The following is a 17665-nucleotide window of genomic DNA, read 5'->3' on the forward strand; positions in this document are numbered from 1 at the left end:
ATAAAGCTCAGTGAGCAACACTTAAATTGACGCCCGGAGGGACACAACACTGCGACTCGCCATCCCATTCGTACATGAACATGCTCTGAAAAGCAGGTGGATTGATGCCGCTTGGGAACACTAATGGCGCAGCGCAGCCTTTGTCGCCAAGGTCTAATCACTCCTGACATCGTTAATGGGATGCAGCCCTCCAACTTGCGGCCGGGGCTGCAGTCCAAGGTGCCTGTTTGGCCTCTTACTCATTCCAACATGCTGATTATTGGATTCTGATAAGTTCAGTCTGAATAGTTTACACTTGTGGATCCTTCCCTGAGTCTGAGGTCTATCATTAATGAGCATCCGCTGTTGCAAAAGGCTGACTAGCGTGAAGAAAAATAGTGAACCGACAATGTAAGGAAGGCACTTTAATGTGCTTCCGTGTTGGTTAAATATTGAGTTCTAGCTTCAGTCAAGCAACAGCAAATCTTGCGATGCCTTAATGAGAAAATAATTAACTCCGGGCATGTGGTTTTGAGGTTTCCTTGGCTACAAGTAGTTCTTCTTTTTAGTCTAAAAGATCAGTATTGCAAGACCCAATGTGCAGTACGCATAGAGATTTTTAACATCTTAACCGATACACCGCACATAATGAGGGAAAAGAAAAATTGGGCATTTCACTTGCTACTATATTAGTGTCCTCGACAATGTGAGACAGTTCAGATTTTCCCACATATATGCTGCAAATTAAGTGGGGAACATATAGTGATTTTTAACATCTTAACCGATTTCCAAAATGTGAGCGAGCCCACTCATAGCGCATCTCCAGTTAACCACAGTGTGTGGTTAACTGGAGATGACCAACACAACACACAGACGATATCTCCACCAACAATCGTGCGTCTCCTCCCTAAACCTGTCTGTCGTAGTAACAAGAATGACCCATGGGAGGCAGCATGGTGCCACTTGACATCCAGACTGCCGGAAAACACAAAAAAAGAGTTGCTGGAGAAGACGAAATAGAAAGAAGCTAGGCTAACCCTAACACTATGTTAGAAATTGTAAAATGTTAATAAAGTTTTTCAGATATTTTCTAATGCCTTTTTACTTGCTCTAGTGCAAGTTAAACAGCAGATCAATAAAAAATTTTTTTTGCCAAAGCATTCATCAAAGCTTATGAAAAAATAATGTATTTTCAACAGATCACTGAGCTCCTTCGAGAAGATGTACATGAAAGCTGATGCCTACGAAATTTGTGCTGCGGTGTGCGTTTTTAAAAAGCCACTCAGAGCTATAAAATCATCTCTTCAACACGAACCAGAAAAGAGGCGGAGCAACCTTTTGAGGATGAAATGCACCTTTCTGATCAAACATCAGCCACGTGTGTTGCATATGTTTGCAAACACTGCCACTGCACATTTGTTACGGCCTCACGGGTGGCCACCTGGCATGCCGTGAGGTGGTGATAACAGTGAGGGTGACCCAATTGTATCCCCGATAAAATTATCCAACATCTGGGAGCTGCCAGGCACTGCGCCATGGCAACCTGATGTGTGCACTGACGCACGACGCCATACAGTTTACTTCAATCCGCTCCAATGTGATACAATAGGATTCACTCAGATTACTTTCTTTTGAAATATTTTGTCAATATCAGTTACACAGAAACAGAAATATATTTTTTTCTCATTTTAATGATGTTTGAAGAGATGTATCGATCCGATGAAACGGTTTTTCCGACTTGAGCAACCACAACATTCATGATACGCTGATGCATATCCTTTTTTTCTTCTAAATCCCTGGCAGACACTGCTAAGGAGCACCTAAAAAAGTACATCGAAAAATACCGCATGCTGGTCATCTCGCTGCAGCTTGGCGATATGTGCAGCTCAGCAGAAGAGTTCTTCAAAAGGATCAAGCGATCAAGGGGGGTGGGGGTGGGGGTTGGGTGGACGGGAGTTGTCATTATTTTAATGAGAATTACTTTTGCTCTAGAATAATTTCCAGCCAGGGAAGTTCAACTCAGGCCAAGTGTACTTGTGTGCAGAATTCCACTGCAAAACCCTCTTTGGAATGGGAAAAGCATCTGAGAAAACGGATTCTCAGCGAAGATCGGTCCAACGAGGCTGATGCGTTGCTCTTTGCGTAAACACATTCATAATAAGAGTTCGAAGTGAGCCATAGAAAGCACACTGAACACATCCATTTGGGAGAAAAGGAATCATTGAAGAGAGGAAACAATTCATTAGTTAAGGTAAGTCAAAATAAAGCAGGGTATCTTACCAAATTTACACTTAAAAGCAACATGTTTTAATATGATTTGTTTTACTCGATTATGATTATAGTAAAATCTACTAAACGGTTTAGGGCTAGAGCACCGACTCGTCGACTGAATTAATATTTTTTCTTGCTTTCGACTAGGGCTGTGAAAAAAATCCCCGAGCTCGGCTAAGTCGAGCACAAAAATTGATCGACGCAAAAATTGATGCCTCAAGGCAATCTAAAAAAATAATAATACAAGCATATTTGTACCGCCCAGAACCATTTGACCACTGTCCATGTTTACAGCAAGGACATTAGTTGCAGACGGACGCACTGTTGGGCCACTAATAAACTTTGCCAAAAACGATAGAGGAGCGTCTGTAAGTTATTTTTAAGACACTATTAGAAGTGTAATTTACATATAACATGATGTACTATTGAGCTGAATGGTAGCTAGCCTTTTTTTTTTAACCTAAAATGGTAATCACTAGGGCGCTAATACTAATTGTGAATGCTAACTGTTTAGCAAAGGGGGATTTTGTTGTCTCAAATTCTGTAGAGGTTATAGCATACACTCAGTACCAACATATACAGTTTAAGGATAGGAGTCCAGCCTAAGAGAATAAGTTGTTTTTTTTGGGGGGGGTGTCATGAGTACTCGACAAAATATCTGTAGGATAATCGATTCTAAAAAGATTCGATAGTGACAGCTGTACTTTCGACCATGAAATTGACGATTTTTGTGCCACATGATGACATGATCTTACGCGACTGTGCAAATTGGTTAATTGCACAATGTTCACCAATTTGAAACCTTGTTTGGTCGTAATTTGACAACACTGGTTAGCAGGTCCACATCACCGTTCTGAGACTGTGGATTCAAATCTGGGCTCCCATTTTTTTTATTAGTCGCGAGGAAAGTCTGTTAAAGGTTATGGCGGCTAGAGCGCTGCCTAGAACATGGGACAACATGACTTCTGACCCTTGAAAAAGATGGAATTTATATTTGTGCCTGCTTAGAAAACAATCAAGGCCTGAAATTTGGAGGGAGGAAATTGGAGTCAAGTAGCTTGTGTCTGAGTGTCTTGAACTAATTTTTCTATGCCGGTGAGCACAATAATGCACAGTTGCAGCCATGGATATAACTCAACTTTCCTCATATTTGACATCATGTTCTACTTCTTTAGACAGTAAACTACGTTGTTGTTGAGCAACAGCAACTATGCTAGTTGCAGTGGCTCTTTTGCCTCAGTTGTTTGGATTAATCAACACTCAAATCCACACAATGGAAATAATTCAATTATGTTTTGGGGTGAAACATCATAATAAACAGGTTTGCGTACTGTATTGTGTAAAGAAAGCAACCCTTAAATGATAATGTTTTTGAAACCCAAACAATCTTCTTTATTATGGCTCCTCAATCCTTGTTTTATTTTCCATGTAATTGAATGAGCCGGCAAAAGAAGAAACAAGAAAACTGCGTGTGATTTAGGGGAATAATTTGAATTTTTAATCACACGACTTGCGCTTTAATAACACCATAAATCTGCGGCAGCTGGAACGTCAGAGAGTGTTGTCACAGCCACTTAGTTGTGTGCTGGCAACTAACACGAGTTGACGAGTAGCAGCCCGGGGAGAAGAAGGATGAATAGAAGGGAGAATCCCAACGAGCGACACGAGGAGGAAGTCAGAAACGTTTCACAAAAAACTCAGAGTGGGCATTTGACGGCACATTACGATCGCAGCGACAACAGTAATTAAGTCCAAGTCGGTTGTACTTGGCGTACGTGGTCCTACGTTGGGGTTTTCAATTTTTAGAAAACTTTTATCGCATCATTGTTTTGCTTGGCATTGAGCATGCCAAGCTAGCAGTTGGCGATGTGACGCTGTAATTAGCGTCAAAGAATAACACCAAGGGATTTTTAAAATCTTTATCCTTTTTCTATCTATCTATCTATCTATCTATCTATCTATCTATCTATCTATCTATCTATCTATCTATCTATCTATCTATCTATCCCAAATGCGTCAAACTCAAGGCCCGGGGACCATATGCGGCCCGCCACATCAGTGTATGTGGAAATCAAGTGCGTCGACTTCATGTTTCTTGCTAAAATAACCACATTGCAAATCGTCTTCACTTTTAAAAACGTTGATCGCAAACATTTTTGTTCTCAATCCCCAATTCATAATGAACTGAATTAACAACTTTTTACTGGCTTCTGCATCGATTTTCTTTTTGTATATGTGTTATTTGAACATTTACTGTATATGTGTTCGCAGTCATGACGGCCCTCCGAGGGAAACCATAACTACGATGCGGCCTGTAGCAAAAATGAGTTTGACACCTCTGATCTATCTCTTTAAAACCCTAATTTTAAACTTTACCCCTTGTTTAAAACTGTATCCCTGGCTTGAAACCATGATTTAAACCAAAACTACAAACCCTAACCCATGCTTGAAACCCTATTTTGATGTAGAGTAATAAATAAGTGTAAGTTTATACTTAATCTATGTGAACTTTGGTTTTTCTGAGAGCACACTGATCACCCTTTTTTAAATCGCTAATGCACCTTTCTCATCATATAATTATTTTGCCTGTGAAGCGATAAAGCAGCTGGTGTGAAATCTGCTGCTCATTTTCGGCTGATGTGTGTGAAAACATTCTCTGCGAGACGTTTGATGTACAAACCGGCGGCTCTGATTTCACTGCTGTCAACTGTTTTGAGAACATTTGAAAGCATTTTCTTTTCATGCATGCACATAAACTTTGTGCAAGTTTGTACACCCGACAACAAGATTTCTCTAAAAATATTACTGCAAAGCATTTTTCGCTCAGCCACTCAAACGGTAGAGAAGCCAATTGAAGCTTTATAACCCCACCGAAAAAAAAAAAAAACATGCAGTAAATCTTCAAAAGCGACATAGCTTTGAAATGTCAAACAGGGGGAAACCACAACACAGAAGTCACCTCAAAACTAATTTTAAGCCGCACAGTGCACACCATATTGGCAGCATGGTGCAGACACTGCAAAAACTCTCAATCTTACCAAGAATATTTGTCTTATTTCTCGTGAAAAGGCTCAAAAACTAATCTGATTAGACTTAAACTAAGACTCATCACCTACAAAAGTAAATTGTTTTTAGACCATTTTCATTTGTGTCAACCTCATCTTTACTTGAAATAAGTAGAAAAAAATGCCAGTGGAGTAAGTTTTTTATTTTATTTTTATTTTTATTTTGTTTACTCCACTGGCAATTCGTTCTACTTATTTCAAGTACAAAATAGCTTGGAACATGTGGAAATTGTCTAAAAACAAGTTACATTTGATGTGATGAGTCTTAGTTTAATGACTTTGGACTAGAAATAAGACAAATATTCTTGTTAATATTTAGAATTTTGCAGCGTAGCGGTTAGCACATCCCGGTACGCATCACAGTCAATAGGTTGAGTTTAGTTTACATTTTGTTGCATAGGTTTTTTATTTTCTGGGTCCTCTGGTTTCCAGTTTCTGGGTCCAAAAACATGCATGTTAGGATCACTGAAGACCCTAGATTGCACATAGGTGTGCATGTGAGTGTGAATTGTAGTTTTTCCTATATGTGCCCTGTGATTGGCTGGCGATCCATCTGGGGCGGACCCTGCTTCTCTTCCCAAAAGTCAGCTGTAATAGGCTCCAGCTCACCTGTGAATAATGGCAAGCACTAGAGAAAATCACTGGATGGCTGTACCTTGTGGTTGCTTGACAATAATGTGCCCTGTGATTGGCTGGTGACCAGTCCAGGGTGAGCCTGACTTCTCTCATCAAAATTCGCTTTGGTTAGGTTCCAGTTACACTCAACCTTAATGAGGACAAGCGCTATAAAAAATGGATGGCTGCGCTATGTCATTCATTGCCGTCCAATCCAGGTTTGATCCCACTTCTCTTGCCAAAAGTCAGAATAGAAAATAGATAGATTCATGGAGTGCACACCACATTTAAGTATTTAACAACCAGACTGTAGGTATAGTGCAGCCAAACATAGCATTGGCAAGCGACTGAACAACTTTAATGACATTTCAAATGGGCGCAGTCTTTAATGACAACCAAAAACCATCTACCGGTAGCTCATTGAAATTTTCCCACAAGAGCAAATCAAAAGAGCCAACGGGCAGATGCAAATGAGCCACTTTGGCCAATTTGTAACTTCATCAGCACTTCCTGTGAAGTCCATTAAAAGAATATTAGCAGATGCATCCCTAAAAAGAATTAACCTGCATCAAAAAAAAATAAAATAATAAAAGCTGCTGATTAGCTACAACTGAATCTACGCCAGGCTTCCAAAAACATGCAAGTGCTTCATTTGATGCGTATGATAGTCATCAGAATGTGCATCTGCGTCTCAAAGATAAAACTTTCCAAAGTCAGGCGCAAGATGGAAGTTTGGAGGGAAAAGAAACTTTGACTCTCAAACAAACACATTGCACCTCAGCCTCTGGCATGTACATGTCATGACCATAGACAGCTTTTGGCAGTACGTCAAACTTAATGTAAACATCAGAGCACTGCTCGTAGGAAAACTATTAAAACTACTAAATCTGCTTGCTAAAAATCAATTTATTTATGTAATTGCCATGGTAAATGTATCTTTTTTAAAAATGTATTATTACACTTTTCTTCATCACTGATACCCTTCTGAGGTGGTCCATCCATCCATCCATTTTCTGAACCGCTTCTCCTCACTAGGGTTGCGGCCGTGCTGGAGCCTATCCCAGCTATCATCGGGCAGGAGGCGGGGTAGACCCTGAACTGGTTGCCAGCCAATCGCAGGGCACATACAAACAAACAACCATTCACACTCACATTCACACCTACGGGCAATTTAGAGTTGTCAATTAACCTACCATGCATGTTTTTGGGATGTGGGAGGGAACCGGCGTGCCCGGAGAAAACCCATGCAGGCACGGGGAGAACATGCAAACTCCACACAGGCAGGGCCAGGGATTGAACCCCGGTCCTCAGAACTGTGAGGCAGACGCTCTAACCAGTCTTCTGAGGTGGTATCACAAAAAACAAAGAGTAAACCATACAACAAAAACACTTCTTGAATCCTTTAGAACAGTGGTGGCCACATGTAATTTACAACTGAGCGGGGAAAAAAGCAACAGCAACAAAAACAAAACTCTTAAAATCTTTCTGATCAACAGTGTCAAAATGTAATTTAAATGTAACATAACAAGCGTGTGAGAAATATTAGGATTACTTCGATTTTCCTAGCAGTTTCTTAGCGTTCTATCAGAAGCCTGAAGGTTTTCGGCTAGCACTGATTGCTCTTTGTAACTTTTCATAATTCTCTCCACCTTTATGAGAGCCCCAGTTCCTGCTGAAGAAAAACAGCCCCAAAGCACGATGCTGCCACCACCATGCCCCACTGTATGTAACATTTGGACAATTATCCCCCTGTGTATGTACACGCAGCTCACACAGCCACATGCCTGTGCAGGTTGTGTGTCAATGCCGTGCTATGTTTGCACAGTGAGGACACGGAACACATCGCGTCGTCACTTATCGCCACAGACACAAAGCGCCTTTTGTGAATCCACGATCAATACAGGAAATGGAGGTGACTTTGAACGCAGCTCCAGCACTGCTACGCATTTGTAAAAGCAACCAATCATCTGGAGGCAACTTTATGGATCATCTGGAAACATTTGGTCAGCATACATACAATGTTACTATACATTGTGTATTTATAGGCTATAATCCTATGGTTATATGTGCTTGTCTCTATTGGTCAGGTCACACTTGTATTGTATTATCCTAGTCAAATAAAAATATTTTTAAAAATAAATAGAGAATTACACAAAATAAAATAATTCATCCATTTTCTATACCACTTGCCTTCATTCGGATCATGGGTAATATAAGCTGGAGCCTATTTACTTGTGCCTCTCTTGGCTTAGTGAAATAAAACTTTGGGAAAAAATGGAAATGAAAACTAAAGTGAAAAAAATATATATACATATACATATATATATATATATATATATATATATATATATATATATATATATATATATATATATATATATATGCATCATTTTTCATTATTTTTCTTGATTTCCTTTTCCCCATTTGTGTCTCAGCCTATCCCAGCCGACCGCCTGCCAACCAATCGCAAGTGATAAAAAGAAAATAAAGATTTTATTTTCTTTCTTTTTTATGTTAAAAAAAATATATATATCACTGTTTTTATTTATGTTTAACACAATGTCCCAACTTCATTGGAATTGGGGTTGTACCTAAGCATTAGTGAACAAATTGCAGAAAAATGTCAAAAACGCTTGCATTCATCAACCCTGATGCTATTACTGCAAATCACGGCGCCTTTGCGGCTCAATGAATATCGGCACACAACAAATGGAATTCCTAGAAAGTCAGGCAGCGAAGCTATGACGAAAAACCTTGTGAACAAAGCCCAAACGTGCCCGGAGTGGTGCGGTTGGTAGACTGAGGCGGGCGTGAAGGGGCCCTGGGGGAGGTGTGGCGTGGGTTTGTCGTGGTACGGGTGCGAGGAGTCACACACTCACTCACACGTCTACCAACCCAATCCACCCAAACCACACATCGACACACACACACACGCGTACCACCCACCCAAGCCGCACACAATCACACACAAATCGACACAAAAAAAAGCAACAACTCACCTACTGACAAAAATGTGTTATTCATAAACATTGGTGAGTTTCAGCTGCGCAGTAACAGGAGAATGGTTGTTTATTAACGTTATGCTAGTGCCGACATGTTGTATTTGTGTCTACCTGCAAGAAAGTGTGTTTCTGATTTAGTGAGTGAGTGAGTGAGTGAGTGAGTGAGTGAGTGAGTGAGTGAGTGAGTGAGCGAGCGAATGTGTATCCAGCCAGCGTGGACGTGAAGCAGTCCTCTCGGTTTTGTTTGCACAGGACATGCCTGAGGACGCTAAGACAACCGCTCGCATTTGCCCAGGCTTGCGATCCTCGTGCCCAAAACACCCGGCGGCCGCATTCTTACGTGTAAAATGTAAAATAGAAGAAATGCACAATTAAATAGAATGTAAAGCATTGAACAATTTGTGTATCTTGTTTATCTCTTCTGGTCCAAGGGAGGAAACTGAATGAGTTAAGACAACGTAGTTTTGGTTGTTTTAAATACACAACATGGAATTCTCTTTGTTTTATGTTTAGTTTGACAGTAAACATCAACTGGGAGGGTTTCATTAGCTTGAAGCCTCTCTTTTGATGAATTGTTCACTATTTGCCAAACTGTTGCTTATTGTGAAGTGGGCTGAGTTGAGTTCACTGCCACCATATTGCGCTTGTATATGAAGTTTGCGCTCGCAGGTCAGAGCACAAATTAAATTCTCGAAAAACTCAAAAGGCAGGTACTTCGTATCTCAAGGGACTACTGTAATTGTATGGTACATCTCTTTTGCATTTGTGACCGGACATGCGGCCGACTTTTTGACTGGATCGTTCCCACTGGTTCTGTTTATTTCTAATGTGCAAGTTGGCGTTAATCTTTAAGAACTTGCATTATATTCATCATTTGCCACATCTTTGCCACATGTTTGCAGTGCGGAAACAAATATGCAATGAACTCTATTTATTTGTAAAGTGAAATTGTTGCATATTCTTGCTTGTCTCAAGGTTTGCATACTTAGGGTTGGGAAAAATGGAAAGATGTAAACTGTTTTAATGATCATCAAGAGGGCACAATTTCTTGGCAAAAGTTCTTTCTGGTATTTATGCCTGTTGTGTTTATCATTAGTTCATGTACAGTACATATCAATGTTGTGGCAATAAATGCAGTCGTTCTGGTCCCAGGGAGGAACCACATTTCTAAATTTGATCTGAAAAAAGGGTTGGAAAAACTTGCGTTAAACATTATAATAAAGTCTCCTGACCTATAAGCAATGTAAATGTCAACAATAACTTCTGAGGTCTCCCATCCTGCACTGGCCATAAAGTTACTTAACACAAATTGAGAGCACTTTGAATACGTTGTCATTATAAATGTATATAGTCGCTTGCCTCTGCTTAGAGTCATGCAGCACTTATCTCCAGTGGAGCATGCACACTGTACTTCTCCTGTTTGTTTTTCATTGCTAAGTGAAAGGCATCACTCAGCGTTTCCCGCAGGTCGGGTTCGAACCACACCAAAGCCAGCAGAATAATAAACGTCTGTCTTTCAAGACCATATCTAGGCTGGAACACATCTGGCAGCAGGGCTTTTTTTTTTGGAGGGGGCTTGCCACGTTTCTGAATGACATTATGGCTGAAAAATAAACCGTGCCATTCTCCCTACTCACTATATTCCCCCGGAACCAATCAAGAATATACTGTACAAAAAAGCTCCCTGGCACCGTGGATGAAAGAGTCAACTGTAACACGTGGGCTTCAAGTAGGGGTCAGATAGTAATTAGGGTTAATGTGATTTAATGAGGCCCACCAGCCGGGCCAGCCAGGGCGGGGTTCCACTTGCAATCAGCGTCAAAACTGTAATTACGGCGACGTCTTGGGATAAGATGGGATGTGGCCGTGTCCCTTTTGCATGCACGAGGTTGTCGAGTGAGCCTGCGAGCCTCCAAGTCATTTGAGTGGCTGAAGACATTTCCAAGCAAAAATGTTACAGCTGTACGCTAAAATAACAACTACAAAGCCATGTTGATGGTACAATGACTTTGTTATGGTTAGGACAACCCCAGATCACCTTATTTATTGTTTTACAACATTTGTGGACCAGCCAGGAACTCTCTTTTAGCACTTGCATTGTTGCTAAACATGGACTTTAGCTCATTATTGTTTAGGAAATACAAAAAAAAGGGTGTTTGAAATGTTCAAGAGAAGCACTTTATATTCATATTTGTTACAACTGTCAGTATGACCTGATAGTAGTGCATGAGTAAAATGATCTGTGAAAAAAAAAATCTGCCCTCTCTGTCTCCATCTTCTAACTCTAATTAGATTTTTAAGATACCACTCGCCTGAGGAAAAGACAACCAATCGGAAACAGAAGGCATGACCAACGAGATGTCAGTCATTTCTCGTGCACTCTCGCATGCATACTTATATCCCACCCCTGCGGCCCCGCACTGACCATTGGACTTCAGGAGCTTTGCTGAAAGCATGCCAGAATTTAAAAAAAATCCCATGCCTCGATCCCCAACAACTAGGCATAAGACTTGCAAACAGAGGCAGAGCGAAGGCACCTTGGGGAGCGGAGAGGATTCAAAAGTGACGTGGAAATAGCAACAGTTCTGCTCGACAGGTCAGTTCATTCCCATAAATAAAACTTCAAACGTTTATTGTTACAGGAACACTCCACTGCAAATAAGTCATGCTACTAACATAGCAGCCTTGGCTAACGTTAGCTTGTTTACACTGCTAATGCAAGCTTAGCATTGCTAGCGCTGCTATTCTGTTGCTATGCGTTCACTGTGACAATTTATCACAACGATGCACTTTCGTAGTGGCATAGCGGTTTTAAGACCGCAAACTTTCCCTTTAACTAGTCGGGGTGTGTTTTAAAGCAAAATGTAACAACTTTAAAACTACAAAGCCATATTGATAGTATGCGCTGTGCGTGTTTGTGTTTTGCTCGCAAGTCAACGCAAAAAATAAAATAAAAAATCAGCTGAACAATCTGTATCTCAGAAAAATCGGGACACTTTTATTTCAAGGCACCATTGTTCTATTTGCAGAAATGGTGTCCATCAAGTTCAAGGGCACAATTTAAACACGGAAAAATGCACTCCAGTGAGTTTTTCCATGTGATGATGCATTCTGAATGAAAGTGCATTGAAAACAGTGCAACTTTCTACAGATGCAGCTACTTATTAACTCAAAGACACCATTGGGCTTGAGGGCCATGCAGCTTGTCCACATGACCTTCTCACATTATTTCTGGGAAGCCAAATGAAACACGGGCCTGATTGCTAGAAAGCTTAAGAAACAGTGAACACTATAATCGACGCGTCGTTATACGCCACGCAAACGCACCGCATTTCCATTTCCGCCTCCCATCCACGCATGAGTTAACGTTCAGCCAGTAGAGTCCATTCTGGCCAGTCAGCAGAATGTTATGAATGGGCACAATGTGAAAACCCCAAAAAAGTCTGTGTCCAAGGCTGCCGGCAGAAGAATGCGAGCCTCCGTGTAATTAACTTATTTTACTCTGAGAACACGACGAGGCGCTGCTGGGAATTTTCTGTTTCTGTCGCAGTCATGTTTGGGCTCCAAACATAACACACACAAATTCAACGGGCATATATAGACTGTTTTGGGCTATAATCTCAAGTAAAGCATGACTAATGCGGTGATACAGAGACTGGTGGAGCTTTAAAGAGCTTTAAAGCAAAAGTCTGTAATAATTTCACCCCAAAATAGGGCTGGGAGATTAATCGATTTTATAGATTAAACTGAGTTTATTTGTCAGAATGACATTTTTTATTTTTATTCCACAAACAACATAGTTCCAAACGGGGAGGAGCTTGTTTACAAAAGCACAGTCAGTGCTGCCACCTTAGCAATTCGGTTGCAATATTTAGCGACTTTTCCGATCCCTCAGGTGACTACTTTAAAGAAAATTAAAAAAAAGACAAGCGTTTAAAAAGATAAGCGTTTCATTTCCATAAAACAGAGTGCATGAGTGGAATCTGTTGGACATTGTTTTGCGGCTGACATGAAAGGCTGTCACAGAGTCAATTGGCTGGACATTGCCCAAACATGGTGCCCATTCATATGTTGTATTTGACAACTTTTGACCCGAGGTATGCACTTCCAAGCCGCACATTCCCAAATCTACTATTTACTGTGTCGACATGGCTGCCGTAACTGCTACTGTAAATCCATATTGGTATCATTATCACCAAAGCCTTTGAATCAGAAAGCCAAAGTGTATGTGTCTGTGTGTGTGTGTGTATATATCTATCTATCTATCTATCTATCTATCTATCTATCTATCTATCTATATATATAGAGAGAGAGAGAGAGAGAGAGAGAGAGAGAGAGAGAGAGAGAGAGAGAGAGAGAGAGAGAGAGAGAGAGAGAGAGAGAGAGGCGGCACGGTGGACGACTGGTTAGAGCGTCAGCCTCACAGTTCTGAGGACCCAGCTTCGATCCCCGGCCCCGCCTGTGTGGAGTTTGCATGTTCTCCCCGTGCCTGGGTGGGTTTTCTCCGGGCACTCCGGTTTCCTCCCACATCCCAAAAACATGCATGAATTGGAGACTCTAAATTGCCCGTAGGCATGACTGTGAGTGCGAATGGTTATTTGTTTCTATGTGCCCTGCGATTGGCTGGCAACCAGTTTAGGGTGTACCCCACCTCCTGCCCGATGACAGCTGGGATAGGCTCCAGCACGCCCGCGACCCTAGTGAGGAGAAGCGGCTCAGAAAATGGATGGATGGATATATATATATATAGAGAGAGAGAGAGAGAGAGTCATGGATAGAGAGAACGAGGGTGCAGTAGCTCTAGTAATCTAACCAACTTCACATGGCAGCCGAGTGATTGAGCCTGTGGGGCCGGGGGGGTATATGCACAAGTCATAATGCATTTGACAAATAGTCAGCCCCGCTGCTAAAACAGGCATTTTTATAGAGAAAGTGGCCTTCAGCGCTGGCAAACAAGCCTCCCACTCGGGGAGGAGGCGCGGGGGCTTCACAAAGATTTGGAGGGATCTCTGGGCTCGATGTAAAGATGACTCACGGTGATTGTGCGAGCAGCGGCGGACAAGTTGGACGCAGCTGAAAGGAGCTCACGATGCCCTCTGGGTAAAAATAAATAAATAAATATATCGATATTATGTTCTTTATTTATTTATCGATTTATTTACCTCAGGTTTTTTGTAAAAAAAAAAAAAAAAAAAATGTGCATAAAATAGTAAGGTCAAGTGCATATTGAGTATATCCATTGGCAGTCGCTCCCTGACAAAACACAGGAAGTGTGGGTTTTTGTAGATGTATTATGACATGCATAAACATATGGAATGTGGATCATATCATGCTCACATCCTGGTTGACATACAGTATACACACATCCCAGACACAATATTAGCTATACCACCACCGTTCATACAGCTGCTGCCACAATCTACACACCCATTCTGCTATTATTTGATTCTTTGATATACAGTAGTTCTTAGTCTCTTGGTGAGAGAAGTGGGATACAGCAGCCAATCACAGACCACACATGAAGTTGACAACCAACCATTCGCACTCACATTCACATCTATGGACAATTTAGTCTTCAATGAACCTGGCATGGACGTTTTTGGAATGTGGGAGGTCGTTAGAGTGTTCCACTATAGACGGGAAAAAACACTTATTGTAACAAATCCTATCAGTTCTTTACAAAAGTCACCTGACTCAACATCATCTGCTTTGCATCGAGAATTTCCGCTCATCTGAAAGGTCATAACAAGCCGGGGCGCATTGTTATTCAACAGTTACGCAGTTGTAGGCAGTCACAGCTGTTACTTGAAGTAATACGACACTGCCGTGTACCTGCCTGCCCGCTTCATTACGGAAACTGTACAAGTCGTTATGTAGGCTAGGGAAAAATATTGACAATTGTGTCTTTTTTTAATTTTTATTTCTTAAATATGTAGAGTACTGGGTCAGGAACCAGCAGGTGGACATAGGACCAGGAAGTGCACTATGCAGGTCTTTCATGATCCGTGCTACAAAAACGGAATTTCCCATTGCGGGACAAGCAAACCATCGTACCCTAGGGTGCTTTAAATCGCCTTTACACATCCTGTGATTGTCAGTACCACTCAAGAAGCTGTCCATAGGGCCTTCTAAAGTAAATGTTCCAATTCTTTCTGTGAACCGCTAAAGTGCAAAACTTAAAAAAATAAAAAATAAAAAAAACAGACAAATACAAACAAATCCCAATACTGTCTAATATCTAAGTCTTTTAAGGTGCATTGTAATGCAATGCACCTTAAAGACCTCGGTAACGGTAACCCAAAATCCAGATGTGTATATTGTCAAAAGTGTCAAAAGAGCAACCAATGTAGCTCTTGAAAAACATCTAGAAGTACTGACATACGTTTACTGGCTTTAGAAGAGATTTGGTGCATGCATACATATTGTTTAAACAAAGTGATATTTCCTACCACCCCCGAGTCGCATACCACATACAGTACATGTAAAACAGGATGTAACAATGAAAATAAATGTTAATCATTAGACATTATGAGCATATTTTGGGGTCTTTTAAAAGCAGGTCCATATATGGCCCACGAACAAAGCACTACTAGAAAAACATCTGTGTGCCTCAACAAATCCCCTCATACTGTACGTTATTTTCAAGGCTGTTAAGGCACATTGTAGTTGGAGCCCTAACTGCTAAACAGCCTCATTAGTAAACAATAACCTAAAAATGTAAACTGGTATGTTATAAATGTGACAAAAGACCTGTCAAACGATATCTTGAGGAGCCAATACATGTTTACTGGCTCTAGAAAACAAGTTGCGCATGGATCCTTAATACGTAAACCATGTGACACAATTAAGACCAAACGTTCTCCTGTCAGAGGGCCCACTACAGCAAAAATGCAACAATGGAAATTATACAGTGGTGCCTTGAGATACAAGTTTAATTTGTTCCGTGACCACACTCGTAACGCAACAAAATTAAAATCTCACATCATCAGTTCCTGTTGAAATGAATGAAAATGCCAGTAAGCCGTTCCAGCCTTCTCACAAAAAAAAAAAAAAATCGTTGTCATGTGTATTGTATAGAGGAGAAATAGCACTCTGTCATATTATACTTTATACAAATGTACAGTAATGACATAATTAAATGGAATTTTAAAAAACAAACTTTGCATCAAATGAATGCCTCTCCTTCTGGTGTGCCCACCTTGGCCACCTGGGGGCAGGATTAGACAGACCGACGGATATACTGTGTATTAAGGTGTTATTGTGAATCCACTCGAGTTCTAGGCAGTCCTTAAACAGATGCAGCTGTCAATCATATTGCAGTGGTGCGTGTCCTGTGTACAACTCAAGTGATATTCATAATTCAAATCAACTCCCCTCACAACTCATCAGTACGGCACTAATACTAGTGGTTCTACGCAGAGGATAAAGAGTATATGACTGTGAGTGCTGTCATATTGTCTGTCTATTTATTGCTGCTGGACCGCTTGTGTTCAATATTGCTTAAAGGGTTAAAGCACCACAACATAGATGCTAATTAGCATTAGCTTTAAGCCAGTGGGGCCTTTCCTTGAGGCAGTCCGGTTGTTTTAAATACACAAAGTGTAATTCTCTTTGCTTTATGTTTAGTCGGTCAGTAAACGGCAACTGGGAGTGGCATTAAACAGCTTGGTGCCTCTTTTTTGCTGAATTTGCTGAAAATGCTGCTTCTTGTTAAGTGTGTTGAATTCACTGCCACCGCACAGCGCTCGCATCTCAAGTATGCGCTCGCATGTCAAAGCGAGAAACAAATAAATCGGTCGACAACTCGTATCTCGAAAACACTCAAACGCCGAGTCACTTGTACGCCAAGGCACCGCTGGGCATTTATGAGTATGTTTTGGGGCTCTTTATAGAAGTTCCATATATCACCCTCGAGCAATAGATGCCCACCCTGGAGGACAACTATTCGAGCGTAGACATTATAGTGGCCCTCAATCGACACTAATAGCACAAAGGGCCAATTATTGGACTTCCGAGGAGTTAGAAAAGCGAGCAATTATGCACTGTGTAATGCAATGTATTTTAATACGAGAACTATAAATCACACTAAAAGACGCATTCAGGATCATAAGGGAAAATTGAGTGCAGCTGTTTGAGCGCGATCCCAGAACCACTACGCAGTGGAAAAACAGTAAAACAGGTGCATGGGGGATTTTTAATTATTTGTATTTTTTTGTTTGAGTCTACTTTATATTCTACAAGACACAAAGTTATGGCGCCAATATATATGCACTGCGCAGTTGTTTCTTGCAGCAAAAAAAAAAGAAAAAGTGGAGCACTTGTCACGGTTGCGATGGATGCCAAGCATAAGGAGTGGAAAGTAAAAAGAGTTGTTTTCTTACCTTGTTGGAGTGGTAATAGTCCAAAGTGGAGTCAGGCGCTAACGTGCACGCACCCACGCTGGAGGGGGGAGCCGGATAGAACCTGACGTCCATAGCAGGGTCCGCGGGACTGCCGAGAGGAGAGCTCCAGTCCAACGTTCACCTCTCTCTCTCTCTCTCTCTCGCTCTCTCTCTCTCTCTCTCTCTCTCTCTCTCTCTCTCTCTCTCTTTCTCTCTCTCTCTCTCTGTACTGTTGTTGTTGGAGAGCGCGCTTTTCTCATCCACGCGCTTGGTAAACTGCGACCTCGTGTGGCCAAATGGGGAAATCCTCTTCTTAATTGACTCAGTCAGAAATTATCCAATTTGAGGGCGA

The 17665-nt window shown here is 41.2% G+C and overlaps 1 protein-coding gene across 3 annotated transcripts in view; it reads right to left on the reverse strand.

Moving 5' to 3' along the window:
* The window catches only part of tox2 (TOX high mobility group box family member 2), a 102018-nt gene extending 84558 nt beyond the window's left edge, over window positions 1–17460 (reverse strand). For 2 of the 3 annotated variants that reach the window (XM_061687851.1, XM_061687849.1), the window contains exon 1: window positions 17314–17460. In XM_061687851.1, coding sequence (XP_061543835.1) covers window positions 17314–17406 — 93 coding nt within the window. In that variant the 5' untranslated portion in view covers window positions 17407–17460. The remainder of the gene's footprint in view (window positions 1–17313) is intronic. The other variant, XM_061687850.1, reaches the window with a different exon arrangement.
* Window positions 17461–17665: the final 205 nt, after the last annotated feature.

Source organism: Phycodurus eques, chromosome 10, assembly GCF_024500275.1.
Source record: "Phycodurus eques isolate BA_2022a chromosome 10, UOR_Pequ_1.1, whole genome shotgun sequence".
Classification (NCBI taxonomy): domain Eukaryota; kingdom Metazoa; phylum Chordata; class Actinopteri; order Syngnathiformes; family Syngnathidae; genus Phycodurus; species Phycodurus eques.